At 37.6% G+C, this 17,350-nt stretch overlaps 1 protein-coding gene across 1 annotated transcript; it reads right to left on the bottom strand.

Moving 5' to 3' along the window:
* Positions 1-1,651: 1,651 nt before the first annotated feature.
* On the bottom strand, positions 1,652-16,660 carry LOC125239085 (zinc finger protein 708-like). Its single transcript, XM_048146563.1, has 11 exons — positions 16,480-16,660; positions 15,026-15,591; positions 14,051-14,181; positions 12,739-12,813; positions 10,786-10,924; positions 9,519-9,631; positions 7,199-7,292; positions 5,790-5,948; positions 5,120-5,221; positions 4,169-4,267; positions 1,652-1,982 (listed from the first exon to the last, which is right to left on the bottom strand). Exons 2-11 carry the CDS (start codon positions 15,140-15,142, stop codon positions 1,833-1,835), a joined length of 1,179 nt encoding a protein of 392 aa, XP_048002520.1. The 5' UTR covers positions 15,143-15,591; positions 16,480-16,660; the 3' UTR covers positions 1,652-1,832.
* Between the last annotated feature and the right edge of the window lie 690 nt (positions 16,661-17,350).

Below are 17,350 nucleotides of genomic sequence, written 5' to 3'. Positions count from 1 at the left end.
GATTTTCAAAGCTTTTTTCCAAATCTACTGATACCCAATATAAGGTATTTTTTAATTATACAAATCTTTGATTTATTGGCATCAAAATAATTTCAATATAATTATTTGCCAATTCTTTAAAATATATCGAAACCCTAGTTTGAATATAACACTAAAATAATATAAGTAGTTTTAATGTCAGGTAATATACAGATAAAAATACTACTACTATGGTAACCTTATTAACACTGACCACACGTGCGAGAGGGACACCAGCCCAAACAATGCTCTCTCATGTGGACACACTTTTTGACCTAACTACTCATTCTGGTTTAACTGTAATTCTGTGATTGAAATATTAAAGGTATTGCTTTTACATAATGACTATGTCATAATATTACAATTAGCACATCTATAATTATTTAAAGAAACTGTACGTCTTTAGTGTAGACATTTTTATATGACCGTTTGGTCCGTTTGTTTCTTAATAAAATAAATAAAATAAAATAAAAAATGTCATGTGAGAGAGAGAAAGTTATGAAATGAAATACAGAGTAAATAACTATTTACAACTTTATTGCACAATAAAATCACACTAGCTTTCTACATAGATATATTTGCTTATATCTATTGCTTTTTGCTTTTATTACATTGTATACTTTTTCTAGTTTTTCTACACCAATACTTAATTAGGAGGAGATTTTTTACACATTTTATATGAAGTTTGACAGCTAAGGCCCCGCGCACACGGAGGCAACAGTTGCTCGGCGACTTTCGTATTTGTATGAAAAGTTGCGTCGCCTCGTGTGCGCACTTTCATACTAAGCCATGGTCGCGACAAAAAAGTCGCCGGCAACAGTTGCCCGTGTGCGCGGGCCCTAAGCTTTTAATTCCATGTTTTTGACTAAGTTTTTGTGAGCTTAATTTTCATGTACTTGATGCGAGCTGGTAAAGGACTGGATTGGGTGAAACACATATATAGGAAGCTCTCTAGTATTATACACCATGTTTTCATTGATTTCCGTTAACTTTAAGGGAAGGTTCTTTAGATCAAATACAATTAATTTCTGTAGGAAACTTCTTAACTCATACGGTTACCAAGTTATTAAAAAATAAATAATAATTACTGAACACGTGTGTGACAGCCTTTACCACTTCCTAATGTTATTTGTTTTGACATGTGCCGTCAATCACTTGACACTGACTTGAATTTTAAGAGTCTCTCCCACTGATTAATTCATTTATTTATGAAAACGAAGAAAAAAAACACGGTGTATAGGAAGCTCTCTATTATTATCATACATCGGGGTTTTGGGAGCGGGAATGATTTACACTAGCCCAAAAATGGTGAAAACGATAAAAGATAAGATAAACATTACTTTAACATTTCTACGTACATTTGGAGCCAGTTACATAGTTAAATACATATTTCAGTAATTTAAATTATATTTAAAGTTACAAATACATAACCTGGCCAATATAATGGCCTGGCCTGGCAATACATGGCCTGTGTGGTGACGGCTTAAGAATTTCACCACCCCCTTTCTTCCCGTGGGTGTCGTAGAAGGCGACTATGGGATATGGGTTAAATTGTGGTGTAGGCGAGAGGCTGGCAACCTGTCACTGCAATGCCACAGTTTCGTTTTCTTTTAGCCCCTTACTTACCAAGAGTGGCCCTGAAGCTTTAGTAGTTTCATGTGCTCTGCCTACCCCTTTATGGGATACAGGCGTGATTGTATGTATGTATGTACAAATACACAAATTCATTCCCGCTCCCAAAACCCCGATGTATGATTATTACATGCTGTGAGGGGTGGAGGTTTAGTTACAACTTTCGCAGTAATATGGTTATGTTACACTCCGCTGGCAGCGAGCCCGCGCCGGCGCCGCGGCGGCGGCTTCACTTTCATATGCACGTACTTGATGTGAGTTGACAACGAACCTGATTGCGTGAACGTCTTGTTGCAGATTTGGCACTCGTATGGTTTTTCACCTGTGTGTACCTAGAAAAACAATCAGTTATTGAGGTACAATCATGAAAATAAGTGATCAGGCAAGCACGGTCGCGTGATAAAGCGTATCACACATCACACCAGTCCGTCCTTTTCGCTCTATTTTGAAGTGCCATAAGGACGTACCGACTTGATAGAGTTTATATCACACTGGTGTGATACGCCCGCATGGTTCTAAATTTCACTCACACAATCAAAATTTCCTCAGCGGTGACCGGAACATGTGCGGCAAAACAAAATACTGTCGCGACGAATTTTAGGGTTAGAAACATTGATATCGATATCGATAATTTTATTTCTTACTATTAGGGTTCTGTAGTCAACTAGGAACCCTTATAGTTTCGCCATGTCTGTCTGTCCGTCCGTCCGTCCGTCCGCGGATAATCTCAGTAACCGTAAGCACTAGAAAGCTGAAATTTGGTACTAATATGTATATCAATCACGCCAACAAAGTGCAAAAATATAAAATGGAAAAAAATGTTTTATTAGGGTACCCCCCCTACATGTAAAGTGGGGGCTGATATTTTTTTTCATTCCAACCCCAACGTGTGATATATTGTTAGATAGGTATTTAAAAATAAATAAGGGTTTACTAAGATCGTTTTTTGATAATATTAATATTTTCGGAAATAATCGCTCCTAAAGGAAAAAAAGTGCGTCCCCCCTCTAACTTTTGAACCATATGTTTAAAAAATATGAAAAAAATCACAAAAGTAGAACTTTATAAAGACTTTCTAGGAAAATTGTTTTTAACTTGATAGGTTCAGTAGTTTTTGAGAAAAATACGAAAAACTACGGAACACTGAGCGTGGCCCGACACGCTCTTGGCCGGTTTTTATTATAGACTGATCGGCGATTGACCCTTGTCACATCTGATGGAAAGTCAAGACAGAGTCTAAGATGGAGCTCACCGACCTAAAGTATTAGAAGAAAAAAAGGTTTTCCAATGAAAAAAAAAATAGCAATAGGCGAGACGACTAAAAAAAACTATTCAGTCCATCACTTAAATTATCAAAGAATTTTAGACACGTATTTTTTTTTTTCTCGTAAACGAAAAATGACGACGGTGCAGTGCGTTGAAGTTTCGCGTGACGTCACGCCTAGGTACAATTTTTGTTTAGAAGTGACGTCACAAGCCCCTACTCCGGAACCTTTATGCTCTATATCTTTGTATTTTTTCATTAATTAGAGAAAAGCGAAACATATCCTCGGCCCCAACCCAGCTGCTCCAATGGGAGGAACTTTATTTGCATTTCACATTTATTATAAATAAAAAGATTCGAGAGATGATATTTTATACAAAATTAACAATTTGGATTCTAAAATTATGACTCTCTTATCACAGAGTTTGTGATCTCGAAAATGTTGATTAAACTTGATTGATTGATATGTGTTCAGTATTTTTGGACGATCTAACTGACGGATTAAGCAGAATGCATTTTTTTATGTAGTCGTCATCCCTATTACGCCAGGTTTTGCCATTGGACCACTACCACGGCACACCTCGGACACTGGCGATCAAATATATGAAAGAAACGTTCCTACGCACACAGACTAAGCTCGTGTAGGCGAACGCGTACCACGCTTGTGCGAGTGAAATAAGACAGGTCGACTGTTCGCGGTGACAGGCGGTAAGTGTGAGGTTAGGGTTGCAAAAAAACGGTTTTTTTTCTGGCTTGAAAAAAAAACATGAAAAAAACCGTGAAAAAAACAGTTTTTTTTCTGGAGTATGTTTTTTTTCTAAAGTACGAAATCTCAAAATTTGCAAAGTAGTTAATACTTCTATACGGGTTTTTAGACTTAATGTTAACTATTGACGAATTTAATTAAATACCTTTAATTTCTGGTCTTATAAAAGTAACATTTACGAAATCTGTAGTTGGTAGTTATCAATATTTACCTACTGTTGGCAACACCACCGCTACACGCAGCATCGGGGATTCCCCAATAAACGTTTTTATACTGAATGTTAATTGTATTTAGAAAAAAAAAACCATGGTGCTCGGTTTTTTTCATGTTTTTTTTTCACAATTCTGAAAAAAAACATTTTGTTTTTTTTCTATTCACAACCCTATGTGAGGTAACCGAGAGGGGGTGGGCGGCACTTTCAGCGGGAGCGGGAGTGGCCATACTGTACGACAGTACTCTTTATTATACTGTGACCACGGGTAACTCACCACTTTGTGTTTGTAGACGGAGCTCTTGTCCAGAAATGTTTTGGGGCACTGCGCACACTGGTACTTCTTTATCCCCGCGTGCACCCGCTCCTTGTGGCCCTGAAGTGGAATCGACTATTAAATTAATGTTATAGGACATTACATATACGATATTATGTAATTATGTACCCACTAACAACAAGGATCTCAGTTAGTTTTTAAATAAATGAAATTGAAAAATTATTACACCATTAGGTTCATCATCATCATCGGACTTTATGTCTGTCACAGACTAGTATACATACATACATACAATCACGCCTATATCCCATAAAGGGGTTGGTAGAGCACACGAAACTACCAAAGCTTCAGTGCCAAAGTGCTGCACTCTGGCGGTAAAACATTGCCGTAACATTCCTTATATATATGTATTAGTCCTCCTCATCAGTTTCGATGACGGCGACCTCAGCAGATTATGAATTATTTTGCACAATTTGACAATAGAGTTGACCAGACGTATTGTAAGTAATTAAGTATACACGTAGGAGGGCTTTGGTGTCTCTTTGTGTTGTTGGCGTTTGGTATTTCAATACTCAAAGCTTTATTGCAAATAAGGACAAATCCATGCAGTAGTGGATACACAGTATCAATAGAATCTTAAGCTAAACTAAACCAAAAAGGTATGTAGGAATATTCATCTCAAAAAGGTATTAATAAAATTCACATTATAACATTAAACAATTCATAGTGTAAAATTTAAAACGATTCGATAAAATGATCAATAAGTATAAAAATTAGAACATAGATATGATAAAATTACAATACAAAAATTGATACAATTTGTAACATTAATTCAATCCAATAGTTTAAAACAATAAAAATTGAAATAAAATTATCTATGTCAATCAAATACAATAATCAAATATAATATCTAACGTTATAATATTCTTATATTTTAATGTATGTCCAAACCTTGGCTTGAGCGGCGGTGAGGAAGCTCTTAGGGCACTGCGGGCAAGGGAAGGGGCGCTCCCCCGTGTGACGCAGCTGGTGAGTTTTCAGGTTCGCGAAACTCTACAATACAAATTATAGAAGATTAAATAGGCCATTTTTTTAACCCCCGACGCAAAAACGACGGGGTGTTATAAGTTTGACGTGTCTGTCTGTGTGTGTGTGTCTGTCTGTGGCATCGTAGCCGAACGGATGAACCGATTTAGATTTCGTTTTTTTTTTGTCTGAAAGCTGAGTTAGTCAAGAGTTCATAGCCATGTTTCATGAAAATCGGTCCACTACGTCGCGGTCGGGGGTTTTTTCAAAATTTTAATTTTGTGGTTAGGTTATATATAAATAATTAAATAAAATAATTATTATAGGACATTGTTACACAGATTGACTGAGGCCCACGGTAAGCTCAAGAAGGCTTGTGTTGTGGGTACTCAGACAACGATATATATAATATATAAATACTTATATACATAGAAAACATCCATGACTCAGGAACAAATATCTGTGCTCATCACACAAATAAATGCCCTTACCAGGATTCGAACCCGGGACCGCGGCGCAGCAGGCAGGGTCACTACTGCGCCAGACCGGTCGTCTAAATACACCATGGTCGTATATATATATTTAGATGTCTCACCGTATACCCCTTCCCGCAGGTTTCGCACATGTATTCGTCTAGCTGGGCGCGTCGCGTCGCACTGTACTTGTATATTAGCTTGTAGCGTGGTTTTATCTTCAAGTGGACGCGGTCGATGTGGGTGCTGAGAGACGACTTGGTTTCGAACGGTTGGTTACACTGAAAAAAAAAACAGTTTGCAGCTGGTACAGCGACATCTAGCGAAAAATTTGGACATCAAAAAATACTTATACATTTTACGACAAGTCATTACCCAGTTTGCGGGGGTAACAGTGACATCTAGCGAACAACTTGCACTACGGCATATAATTGTTTTTCACGTTCTCTATCGTTGAGTTTCCTAAACATATCCTAAGTACATCCAAAGACATACATAACTTCGTATATACAGATAAAGTCTAAGAAAAAAACGTACCTCAGTACCATACAGAAAAAGGTACGGTGGCCTAGATGACATTACACTTTTGGGGTACGCTCAGCTAGATGGCGCTAATATTAATATTTGACATTTTAACACATATCAAGTTAAGAATATCGGTCAAATTGTCAAAACTGAGGTTCAAAAGTTTTAAGCTTGTGTCAAGAGATGGCAGTCTATGCACTGTGATTACAATTTTACTTCGACAGTCTCTATAATACTCGATCCTCTTTGGTATATCGGATTTACTATTTCCTTTGACTAAAAACACCGTGTCGAACCCCTCTTGGACTTTCCATATGTACATTTTTTTTTAAATTATAAATGTTCTCTTGAAGCGGTGGTGGCCTAGCGGTTAAGAGCGTGCGACTTTCAATCCGGAGGTCGCGGGTTCGAACCCCGGCTCGTACCAATGAGTTTTTCGGAACTTATGTGCGAAATGTCATTTGATATTTGCCAGTCGCTTTTCGGTGAAGGAAAACATCGTGAGAAAACCGGAATAATTCCAATAAGGCCTAGTCACCCTTTGGGTTGGAAGGTCAGATGGCAGTCGCTTTCGTAAAACTAGTGCCTATGCCAAATCTTGGAATTAGTTGTCACAGCGGACCCCAGGCCCCCAGGCTCCCATGAGCCGCGGCAAATGCCGGGATAACGCAAGGAGGATGATGATGATGATGAAATGTTCTTACTCTTAGCCACAGACTAGCCAAAGGCTAAGACGTGGCCTACGATGGAGTGAGCTCGCCCAGAAGATGCCTGTTCACTCTTGATTTGAAGGTTGCCGGGTTATATGAGCTCGGAAATAACTTGGGCGTCATCCATAATAATCCATATATTACGTCACAGTGTAAGGGGGGGGTCATACTAAATGTGACAATCCATGTTAAAGGGATACAAAAAAGCGTGACATAGGAGGGGGGAGGGGTCCAAAAACTTGAAATTTGGTGTGACGCAATATGTGTATGATCCCTATAATGGTAGGAATACTCACATCATCGCACTTGTATCGCGTCTCGGCGTGGGAGGAGCAGTGTGTAGCCAGGCGGGATTCCTCGGGGAACGTTTCGCCACACACGGAGCACGCTCTGGACAATGCAATAGTTAATTATGTCTAAGAGGAACGTCGTCTAAAATTATAATTTAGTATGTATTTTGACGTGACAACGTCTAATAACTCGTTACTACGGGCTGCATGCACGAAAAAGTTGACGTCAGGCCGTTTTCACATTATCCGATCCGATATCGGATGTCGGACCGACATCCTACATCCGGTAAACGCTTCCGATAGTGTCGGATGTCGGTCCGATAAAACGCATTGTTCCAAATCAATGAATTATAATTTTGTGTCAAAAAATATTTAAAAAATGTTTTATATTTAATAATTATAAGCACTATATCCTAAATATTAAATTGTAAAATTAAAATAACGAGCATAAAAATACTCAGGGTGTCAGGCAAAATAAATAATTTTACATACAACTATATCTACTAAAAGATGAAAAAACTAGTATCCGCAATTCGGGCCGATGCATTACAACCTTTTTTTTTTTCAATGGAAATTGTCAACTAATTTGAATTTCGATCATTAGCAGCTGTTTAATAGACGCCATTTTTGTCACGCACACTACTACAAACGTATACATACATTATATACGCACACAAACAAATATTATCGGCCGACAACTGACGGGGGGTCCGGCATGCCAAAAATGTCGGAAGCGTCCTGCCGATATCGGCAGTTCGATAGTGCCTCGGACAAAAACTTTTGTAGGAGAGTGCCATCGTCATTAAATCCGCAATTTTTGCGTTTTATATCGTTTTTTAGTAATAATGATCTATTAAATACATAAATGAAGACCTGGAAGCGCATAAATCTTACATTTTACATCCTTCCTACATCCGATATCGGATCGGATAATGTGAAAACGGCCTCATTGTCCCGTTCCGAGAGCGGCACGAACGAGTGAGAAGCATGATCGGCTCAGATCGGTGCTGCATCTATCTCCCTTCCACTCGATCAGCCTAGCACAAAAGATACACTATACTGTTTCCGTTAAATGTTTATAATGTGAAGTGAAATGTTATTGTGATTTTCATGTGTTAAATACAACAATTGCGGCAAATATAGGTAAGTAATTCTTGCATTTAAAAATCTCATTCTTTAATCTTTACTACTGTGATGTTTGACGTTGTCACGTCAAACTACCGTCCGACAATCAATTTTTTTATTTTTTGTTAGACTGCGTTTTCACTTAGTGCCACTCACAGTTCTGAGAAAGCATTCGTTCGTGCGTGCGCAGATGAAAACATGTGACTTCCATATCTTTAGTGAACGAACGTTCAGGTTCAGGTGCTCAGGGTGCGTAGCCGAATGGCACAAACGCTCACGAAACGAAACGCTAGTATATATCTATCTCTACCGCTCGTGGTATTGGCGCGACAGAGCCAGACTAGCTTTCGCGGCGTTTCGTTTTCATTTCGCGTCGGAGAAATGCCATTCGGCTATGGGGCCTGAACATTAAGCAGCTTTACAAGTACAATTTTTTGTATTTTTTTTGTCAATAAGAACCAACCGAAGGTGTCGCCATCTAGGCGACCATACATTATTTCTTGATGGTTTTGATGTACGTTTTTTCTCATACTTTATCTACTGTCTATACGGAGTTATACATGGTGAAATAAAATGGAGCAGCCATATTTTACAAACTGACTTTTGAGGTCATAATTAACAACATGTATTATGTGATCAGTGCTGGAATCGTGAAAAAAAAAATTTTTTTCTGTTCCATACATTTTATTTCGACTGACGTGATGCCGCTCGTTTCTATGGAAAAGCCAAAGTTTTTTTCGCGTTTTCGGCATTGGTCCTAAATAAATAAAAGTTGTTCATTACGAATATTACATATAGGTTAGCTTAATAATAATATTGTGCAAATAACTTAACTATTTTGTTCTTAATATAATTTAATGTTGCACCGCCTACAATTTCTCTGTTTTGCCCGAAGGTTGACTGGTAGAGAATGCCTTATAGCATTAAGTCCGCCTTGTGTACAATTGTATTTTCTTTGTGCAATAAAGATTAAATAAATAAATAAATATGTAATAATAATGAAAATGAATATGTAATGTATGTGTAATATTTAATGTTGCACCGCCTACAATTTCTCTGTTTTGCCCGAAGATTGACTGGTAGAGAATGTCTTATAGCATTAAGTTCGCCTTGTGTACAATTGTATTTTGTTTGTGTAATAAATATTAAATAAATAAATATGACCACAAAAGTCGGTTTGTAAGTCTTTAGTTATACTAACTTGAGACTAGGATCGCAGACGTTGCCAGGAGTTGTGTCAGTATGTCTCGCGACGGCGTCCAGGCTTGCGAACTGGACTTGGCAGATACTGCACTTCAGCTCTGGCACTGCGGGCTGCAAGACAAAGAATTAATAGTTATTTGTTATACAAGAGTGCAAAGTTGTATTTTAACGCCGAGTGTGGAATTGAAAAACGAGCAAGCGAAAGGATTCTATAGTTGAACCACGAACGAAGCGAGTGGTTCGAGAATAGAATCCTGACGCCTTAATCGCTGCTTCCAGTAGTTCCACAGGTGGTAAAACATCTTCATTACTATATTTACCCACTTTTATCAATTTTAAAGCAGAAAATTTGCCTATATTCAAGGTCATATTACTTTACCCACACATAAAATGTGTTTTTACCCGCTGGTATTAAAGGACAAAATACGTGTTTCCGAGCAAGTGAGGGGAAAAAAATATTATAGGACCTCAGAACTTTTTTTGTTATGTCTGTCTTTTCCATGTCGGACACAGAAAGAGCCGCCCACCCGCTCTCGGTTACCTCACAGTAACCGCCTGTGCCACGCGACCAGTCGTCCTGTTTCTCACCCATACAAGCATGGTACGCGTTCACCCACATGAGCTTAGACTGTGTGCTGTGTGTGCTAAGTGGCAACTGTGTCTCGTCTGCCAAAAATGTAATATTAGAACAGTTTACAACTTATATTACAAGCAGAAGTAATTGAAAACAGAATACTGATTAATACTATTGTAATATTAGCTAAAAATTGGTGCATTCATTCGTTCGTCGCGCCGTCTATTGACAAGTAGCAGTACTGATAATTCACGCTAGTTGACGCGTGATTGACGCTAGATGTCACTTAACTATGCCTATACAAATAACTCGCATTTACTGATGTATGGCGTTACAACTCTTCCCTTACTTATTCCTCTTTGGACAACAGAGAGACCTCACCTTATTGTGTTTTCTCGTCTTATGCTGCTGGAGCCCTAGGGCTCCAGTGAACGTCTATCCGGACACATCGCAGGCACCGCCGGACGCGTTCTCGCATGTTGAGACTTGAATCCTTTTACCAAGCACGAAAAATGTACCTAGATTAAGTGAATTTCCATACTACCTTTTTTTTTCAATTGCTGTACTATTTTTGTGTTATGGTAATAAACGTAATTTTTTTTATTACTAGTCGTCTATAGCAGACAGTTGTCATCTATAGCAGACAGTTGTCGTCTATAGCAGACAGTTGTCTACAGCAGACAGGTCTCACCTTGTTGTGTTTCCGTGTCTTATGCTGCTGGAGCCCTAGGGCTCCAGTGAACGTCTCTCCGCACACATCGCAGGCACCGCCGGACGCGTTCTCGCCAGGATGTTGGATGCGCATGTGAGTATATCGTGTGGACGATTTCCTGGTAAGACATAGACATAGGAAAGTTTTATTTAATATCACATTACAACATACAGTCTTAATAAAATAAAAAACCGGCCAAGTGCGAGTTGTACTCGCGTTGTAAGGGTTCCGAACACTACAAGAAGGGTTTAAGCGCCTCCTTTTTAGTAGGAACTTAAGTCATTTTTGCACACCGATACTTTGTATCGATATTTTGAACAAAACGAAACAGAAATGAGTTTATATATATGTAATATTCAAACGCGCTCACACAATTTCAAGAAATTTGATAACTCCTTGCAGCGGCAGTGAGTGTTCGTAATTTGAGTTTTTTTTATTTTAAGTCCGACTTACGCTTTACTGTAGATTTCTAATAGGTTTTCCTATAATCTATAGATTGAAAACTATCTCGTGTATTTTTTTGAAAATTGTACGCTTAGTAGTTTCGGAGACAAGGGGCGGGGGGTAATTTTTTGCCTATTTTCTTAAATTACTTGAAAATTACCTTACTAAAAATTATTAAAAAAAATATATTTGTGCGTGTGATAAACATACAGTTTGTATTTTTGAAAAAAAATCACTTACGACCATGAAACGGATGAATGATTTCATAGATCAAACAGTAACTTTTTTATATTATAAATAATATAAATGGGAAAAATGGAAAAATTCACACCTCCGGCAGGACTCGAACCTGCGACTCTGGCCTTGCCGGGGCCATCGCACTTCCAACTACGCCACGGAGGCCTGGCTGCGTGCGAATATACCCATGCCTTCCCTCAAGGCCAGAGTCGCTGGTTCGAGTCCGGCCAGAGGTGTGATTTATTCCAATTTTTCTTTAAAGTATGTTTATCTTTATCCAATTTTCCTTTGATTTAAAAATATGTAATATCGCTCGTAGAGGTTTCTGCATGATATAAAACAAATATAAACAAATAAATAAATATTGGGGACACCTTACACAGATCGACTTAGCCCTAAACTAAGCAAAGCTTGTACTATGGGTGCTAAGCGACGATATACATACTTAAATACATACTTATATACATAGAAAACATAATAAATGCTCTATAACGGGATTCGAACCCAGGACCGCGGCTTAGCAGGCAGGGTCACTACCGACTGAGTGTGTAATGTAATGAAAAATTGATATTTTAAGTAGCTCTCTAAATTTGAAATAAGCAATTAATGTAATTCTTATTATAATAAGCATGTTAAGAATCTAGTATATGTTGCTATACCCTGACGGGTGCATGTTGTGACCTAATATAAAAAACGCCCATTGTAAACACATGTATATGCAATAAATGATATGAATATGAGTCAGACTGGTCATCAAAATAAATGGGCTAAAATAAATGGGCTTATACTCTTGGCCACAGACTAGCCAAATAGATACGTGGCCTACGATGGAGTGAGCTCGCCCAGAAGATGCCTGTTCACTTTTGGTTTGACCTAAATACCGGGTGCCCGGTAATTAATGGACAACCTTTTAACCACCAAGAGGGCACCTTATACTGGTCCAGAAAATCGACTTTAAGGTTTAGTAAAAGTCGCCTGGTTTTCGAGATGTTCACACTTTTTAAAATTTTAGGTAGTATTAAAATGTTAAAAAATTGTGAAAATCTCGAAAACCAGGTTTTCGAGATTTTCACACTTTTTAAAATTCTAATACTACCTAAAATTTTAAAAAGTGTGAACATCTCGAAAACCAGGCGACTTTTACTAAACCTTAAAGTCGATTTTCTGGACCAGTATAAGGTGCCCTCTTGGTGGTTAAAAGGTTGTCCATTAATTACCGGGCACCCGGTATAATTAGTGAAGTTCACTCACTTGAAGGTCCGTCCACAATATTTGCACTCGAAGGTCCTGCCCGCGTGGAAAGCAGAGTGCAACATAGCGGCGCTCCTGAAATAGGGATGACTACACCATAAAAATAATGGCATTCTGCTTAGTCTGCCAGTTAGATCGTCCAAAAATACTGAACACATATTTTTCGTTTTATCAAATTAATAAAAAAATCAAAAGATTCAGAGCATCATAGTTCCGGAGAGGGGGCTTGTGACGTCACGTTTAAGTAAAAATTGTACCTAGGCGTGACGTCACGCGAAACTTCAACGCACTGTACCGTCGTTTCGCGTTTCGTTTACGAGAAAAAAGAAAAAAACATGTGTCCAAATTTTTTTGATAATCTAACTGACGAACTAAATAGTTTTTTTTAGTCGTCTCGCCTATTAATACGTAAGGTCAATACGGGTACACTCATAAGGGAATGTGTCGTGTCTGGCCTTCACATTTAGCCTCTTTACCATCAAACGTTACAGTTTGGCGAGTATAAACTGTTAATTATAAGTTTTTTTTTGTGAATAAAAAACTCATTGTCACATGTGGGTTTGCGAGTTTATCATGCTTTAGCTACTTGCTATTCACGAGTGGTAGACGTATCGAACTCTCAAAAAACACTGACATATTAGACATGTAAAATCGGGTAACTCGCGTAAAATTGTCGAAGGTCGCTCGACATGTTTCGCTCCGTAACAAGGAGCATTTTCATTGAGCGCGACTGCAGGTTGTCACTTCTATGTTCTACTCCATCCATGCTTGTAATGTGATATGCAATAAACGAATCTATTCTACTCTAATATTTCTAATATGTACCAAAAACACTCCGTATAGACGGATAAAGTCTAAGAAAAAAACGAACCTCAGAACCAAATAGAAATAGGTACGGTGGCCTAGTTGGCGTTACACCTTTCGGGGGCGCTCGGCTAGATGGCGCTAATATTAATATTTGACATTTTGACACATATCAAGCTAAGAATGCATTGACATTATTAATTGCATTCTTAGCTTGCATTGTGCGTTTTTAATGTGAATGTTGCCTAACTTTTTTTTGTACCCAATTTCAATTATCTTTCTATTTATTTTCTTTGTTGTATGAATATTATTCTTTTAAACCAAATCTTGACGTGTAAAATGGCTTTACAAATAAATGAGTATGAGTATGAATATGGGCCAAATTATCAAAACTGAGGTTCAAAAGTTTTAAGCTTGTGTCGAGAGATGGCAGTCTATGCACTGTGATTACATATTTTACTTTGACAGTAACTCTCTATAACACTCGATCCTCTTTGCATGTACTTACCGCCGCCGTATGACCTGCTCGCACACTTTGCACACATATTTATGCGCGTGGCTCTCTACCACGTGCTGTCGCAGATGTGTAGGGAACTTGTACCTCGAGAAACATAGAGGGCACTCGTTCGCGCCTGTACTCTGAAATAGTTATAGTTTTTAGAACTAAACGGGACTTAGTCGTGTAACACTTAAGTTTACATTTGGCCCTAAGTGGCCGTCAATCGTGATCACGGGCAAACAAGAAATTAAGAGTGCCAATCGTGTTAGTTTAAATCAGTATGGTTGGAAAAGTACAAGTCATACTTTCTAGCGGTGACATGTTTCAATTCAAAGCCACATCAAAAAGATGTACGAGAATTGTACTCAATTGTACGCTAATTAAAAAAAATGTACTACACGTATTTACAAAATAACAATGATCAGTATGTCACCGCTAGGAAGCATACTTTCTGGCGGGCGCTATCTATTTCACTATGTAACAGTCCAGTTTTCAACTTTCTTCTAAATCAGAAAGTATGTACGGGAATTGTGAGTACAATAAGACATTTCTAAAAATCTCAATAAACATAATTAGTAAGCATTAAATAAATGTCATATACAAAGAAAAAGTGACCAAAGCCTCCAAGTGTTCCAAGCTGGAATCGAACCAGCGTACTCGACAGTATATGACATTTATTTAATGTTTACAGTATAATAGTAGTGAGACTACTTAAAAAATACAAAATAAAATATTTTCAATGAAAATAATTTGATTTGATCTAAGAAACATAATTTGAAATGAAATGAAATGTTTATTGTCAGACTGTGAGTTAGGTACAACAGTCTTAAAGATATGTCAGGGTGGTATCATCACAATCACCGCGATGCGGCGCACAATATTGTTAATACTAAAGCTAATCTTACAGCTAAATACTTATATTAATGTCTAGGCTATTACATTTAGTGCGAATACATTTGAGCGTGAAACTGAAAAGTCACTTACCGGATCATGTATTTTGTTATGGTTCTCAAACGTGATCATAGACAAGAACCCCTTACAACACTTCTCGCACCGCACATGCGCGTGTCTATAGTTCTCTGACTCTCTTCTCGCCTCCATCTCCCGTCTCTGTTCCTCTTCATTCAATTTAACCACTTTTATATTATACTTACTTTCAAACTTCACATAATCTTCTTCCGTACTGAAAAACCATTTGAAACCCTTCTTTTGTTTCGTTTCTTTAATCTTTTTTCTCTTTTAGTCTTAACTCTCTTCCTTAATGTCATATGATTGGTTAAATCTATGTCTGTCGCGATTTCTGAATATTTGACATCGTTCACATATATTTCAGGTTCGCAGAAAACTGATGTTTGCGAATCATTTTCGTCAGTATCGTCTTTATCATCCGGTTTCAAGTCTGTGTCGAGTTTTAGTTCATGGAGTTGGGTTTCTGTGTCGAGTTGAGATTTTGTGTCAAGTTGTGTTTCTGTGTCGAGTTTGGTGATGGTGAGATGGAGGGTAAGCTTGTTGGCTACTCTGTCTATGGTTCGAATGAAGTCTGTTGTTATCTGAAATATTAATGTACATATATTATTATTATTTATTTAATCGTATGGCTATAAACTGGTCGCTTACTAACAAACTATTATCAACTTAAGGACTACAATTTTATATCTAGCTTCATACATTACATATATTATTAAATACTTGTTATCACTAAACCTTATGATCATACATCTCCATGTATCTATCTATCTATTGAGACCCATTTATCTGCCGCATGGCAAAGGCCTCTAGCTCTTTCCATTGGGGTCTATCTTGGGATTCTTGGGCCACTCTATGTATATTATTTATTATTTTATTTGATACAATTGTGTTTATTATGCACTTTTCAAAGTTCTTATATAATTGTCTAGTCTATTTTTGAAACAGTTTACTAACGGCGCGCTAATAACAGTTTCTGGTAGAGAGTTCCACACATTAACTATGCAATTCGGCAAGAAGTGTTTCTTAGGGTTGCTAGCACATGGAGGTTTGATAAGCTATTTAGAATGCACTTTTAATTTTGAGTTCTGGCTTAGTAAAACACATAAGGGGGTAAAGTTGTTGTTTAACCTATCTATATAGGTAGGGCTGAATAATCCGAAAGATTTTAAGTGACCATATTTAGAGACTATGATGAAATATCTGGATCTGGCTTTCTAGATTCAAAGATAATTACATCTTTCTGTAAAACTGTTTTTCGTAAACTCAAAAAAATATCAAAAAAAAAACCTCCAATACTATTTTTTTTTGGTCATTAAAAACAAAACAAAAAATAATGCTTCTTTTCCAGACATATAACATTTTTCGCTTGGTTTTACATCAAAAATGCATTTTAACCACACATCTTTCGGGTTATTCAAGCCCACCATGGTACTAGATCCTCCTTGTATAATAGTATTGGTAATAACTACCGTGTGTGTGTACTGTCGCAGCAGCTGCTCTGCGCGCCGGCAGCGGTGGCGCAGGTCGCTACTTTTGAGTAGAAGCACCCCGCAGGAGCCGCAGACATGCTGTGGAAGCCCGTCCCATACTGACAGCTGAAAACCACTCAATGTTTAAAGAGAGGTTTACATTTAATCCTCTGCTTGGTAATTACAAGATTTATATTATTTACAGTACTGTAAGAGGTATCAATCAGAATAGAGAAAAATGGCAAAGCTTGGAGGAGGCCTTTACCCTTTCAGGGACCACAAATAACTAAAAGACAAATTAAATGAGGAGTAAAGAAGAAAGACAAAAATGTGGAAAGAAGGCTAAATAAATAAATAAATAAAGAGGTATCAATACATATAGTGATATTTTAACGCACTAATAGTAGTGTACTGTAAAGCTTTGCTGTTTGTGTTGATTTTCAAATATTTAAAAATAGCTATCTCTTGTGTTGGAGGCTTGGAGCCTTCTTGGGTCGCTGAGCCAGTGAAGAAAGTATATTGTATGAATGGTAGAAAAACTCAAAGAAACATGTAAGTACTTTTTTTTGTATTTTCGGGATTTGTGAAACAATTTCTTCGAAACGGAAGACTTAATTACATGTTATACATTCTACCCAATCGTTATTGTACAACTATAGTTGCGCGCCTTTATGGAGGTACTATAAAATACTTACCGTAGCACCCATAATTTCGTTGAATATCTCATCCAGTTTGTTATCATATATTCCGAATAACTTAACATCAGTGGCTAAACATATGCGACACGCTTGCAGCTCTTCAGATACTACTTCAAGCTTTATCGAATCCATTTTGATCACATAACACTTTGGTTATTCACAAATTATTTAAA

This window comes from Leguminivora glycinivorella, chromosome 25 (genome assembly GCF_023078275.1).
Source record: "Leguminivora glycinivorella isolate SPB_JAAS2020 chromosome 25, LegGlyc_1.1, whole genome shotgun sequence".
Lineage (NCBI taxonomy): Eukaryota > Metazoa > Arthropoda > Insecta > Lepidoptera > Tortricidae > Leguminivora > Leguminivora glycinivorella.
Note: the sequence above shows the minus strand (reverse complement) of the source record. Positions and strands in the feature narration are given on the sequence as shown.

Bases quoted from the DNA above. Each gene is read 5' to 3' on its own strand.
- LOC125239085 (XM_048146563.1), bottom strand. From the start codon at position 15,142: ATGGAGGCGAGAAGAGAGTCAGAGAACTATAGACACGCGCATGTGCGG. The intron at 5,949-7,198 runs GTGAGTATTCCT...TTTTTTTTTCAG, and splicing joins CGCGATACAAGTGCGATGAT to TGTAACCAACCGTTCGAAAC. The intron at 1,983-4,168 runs GTGAGTTACCCG...TTGTTTTTCTAG, and splicing joins CCGTCTACAAACACAAAGTG to GTACACACAGGTGAAAAACC.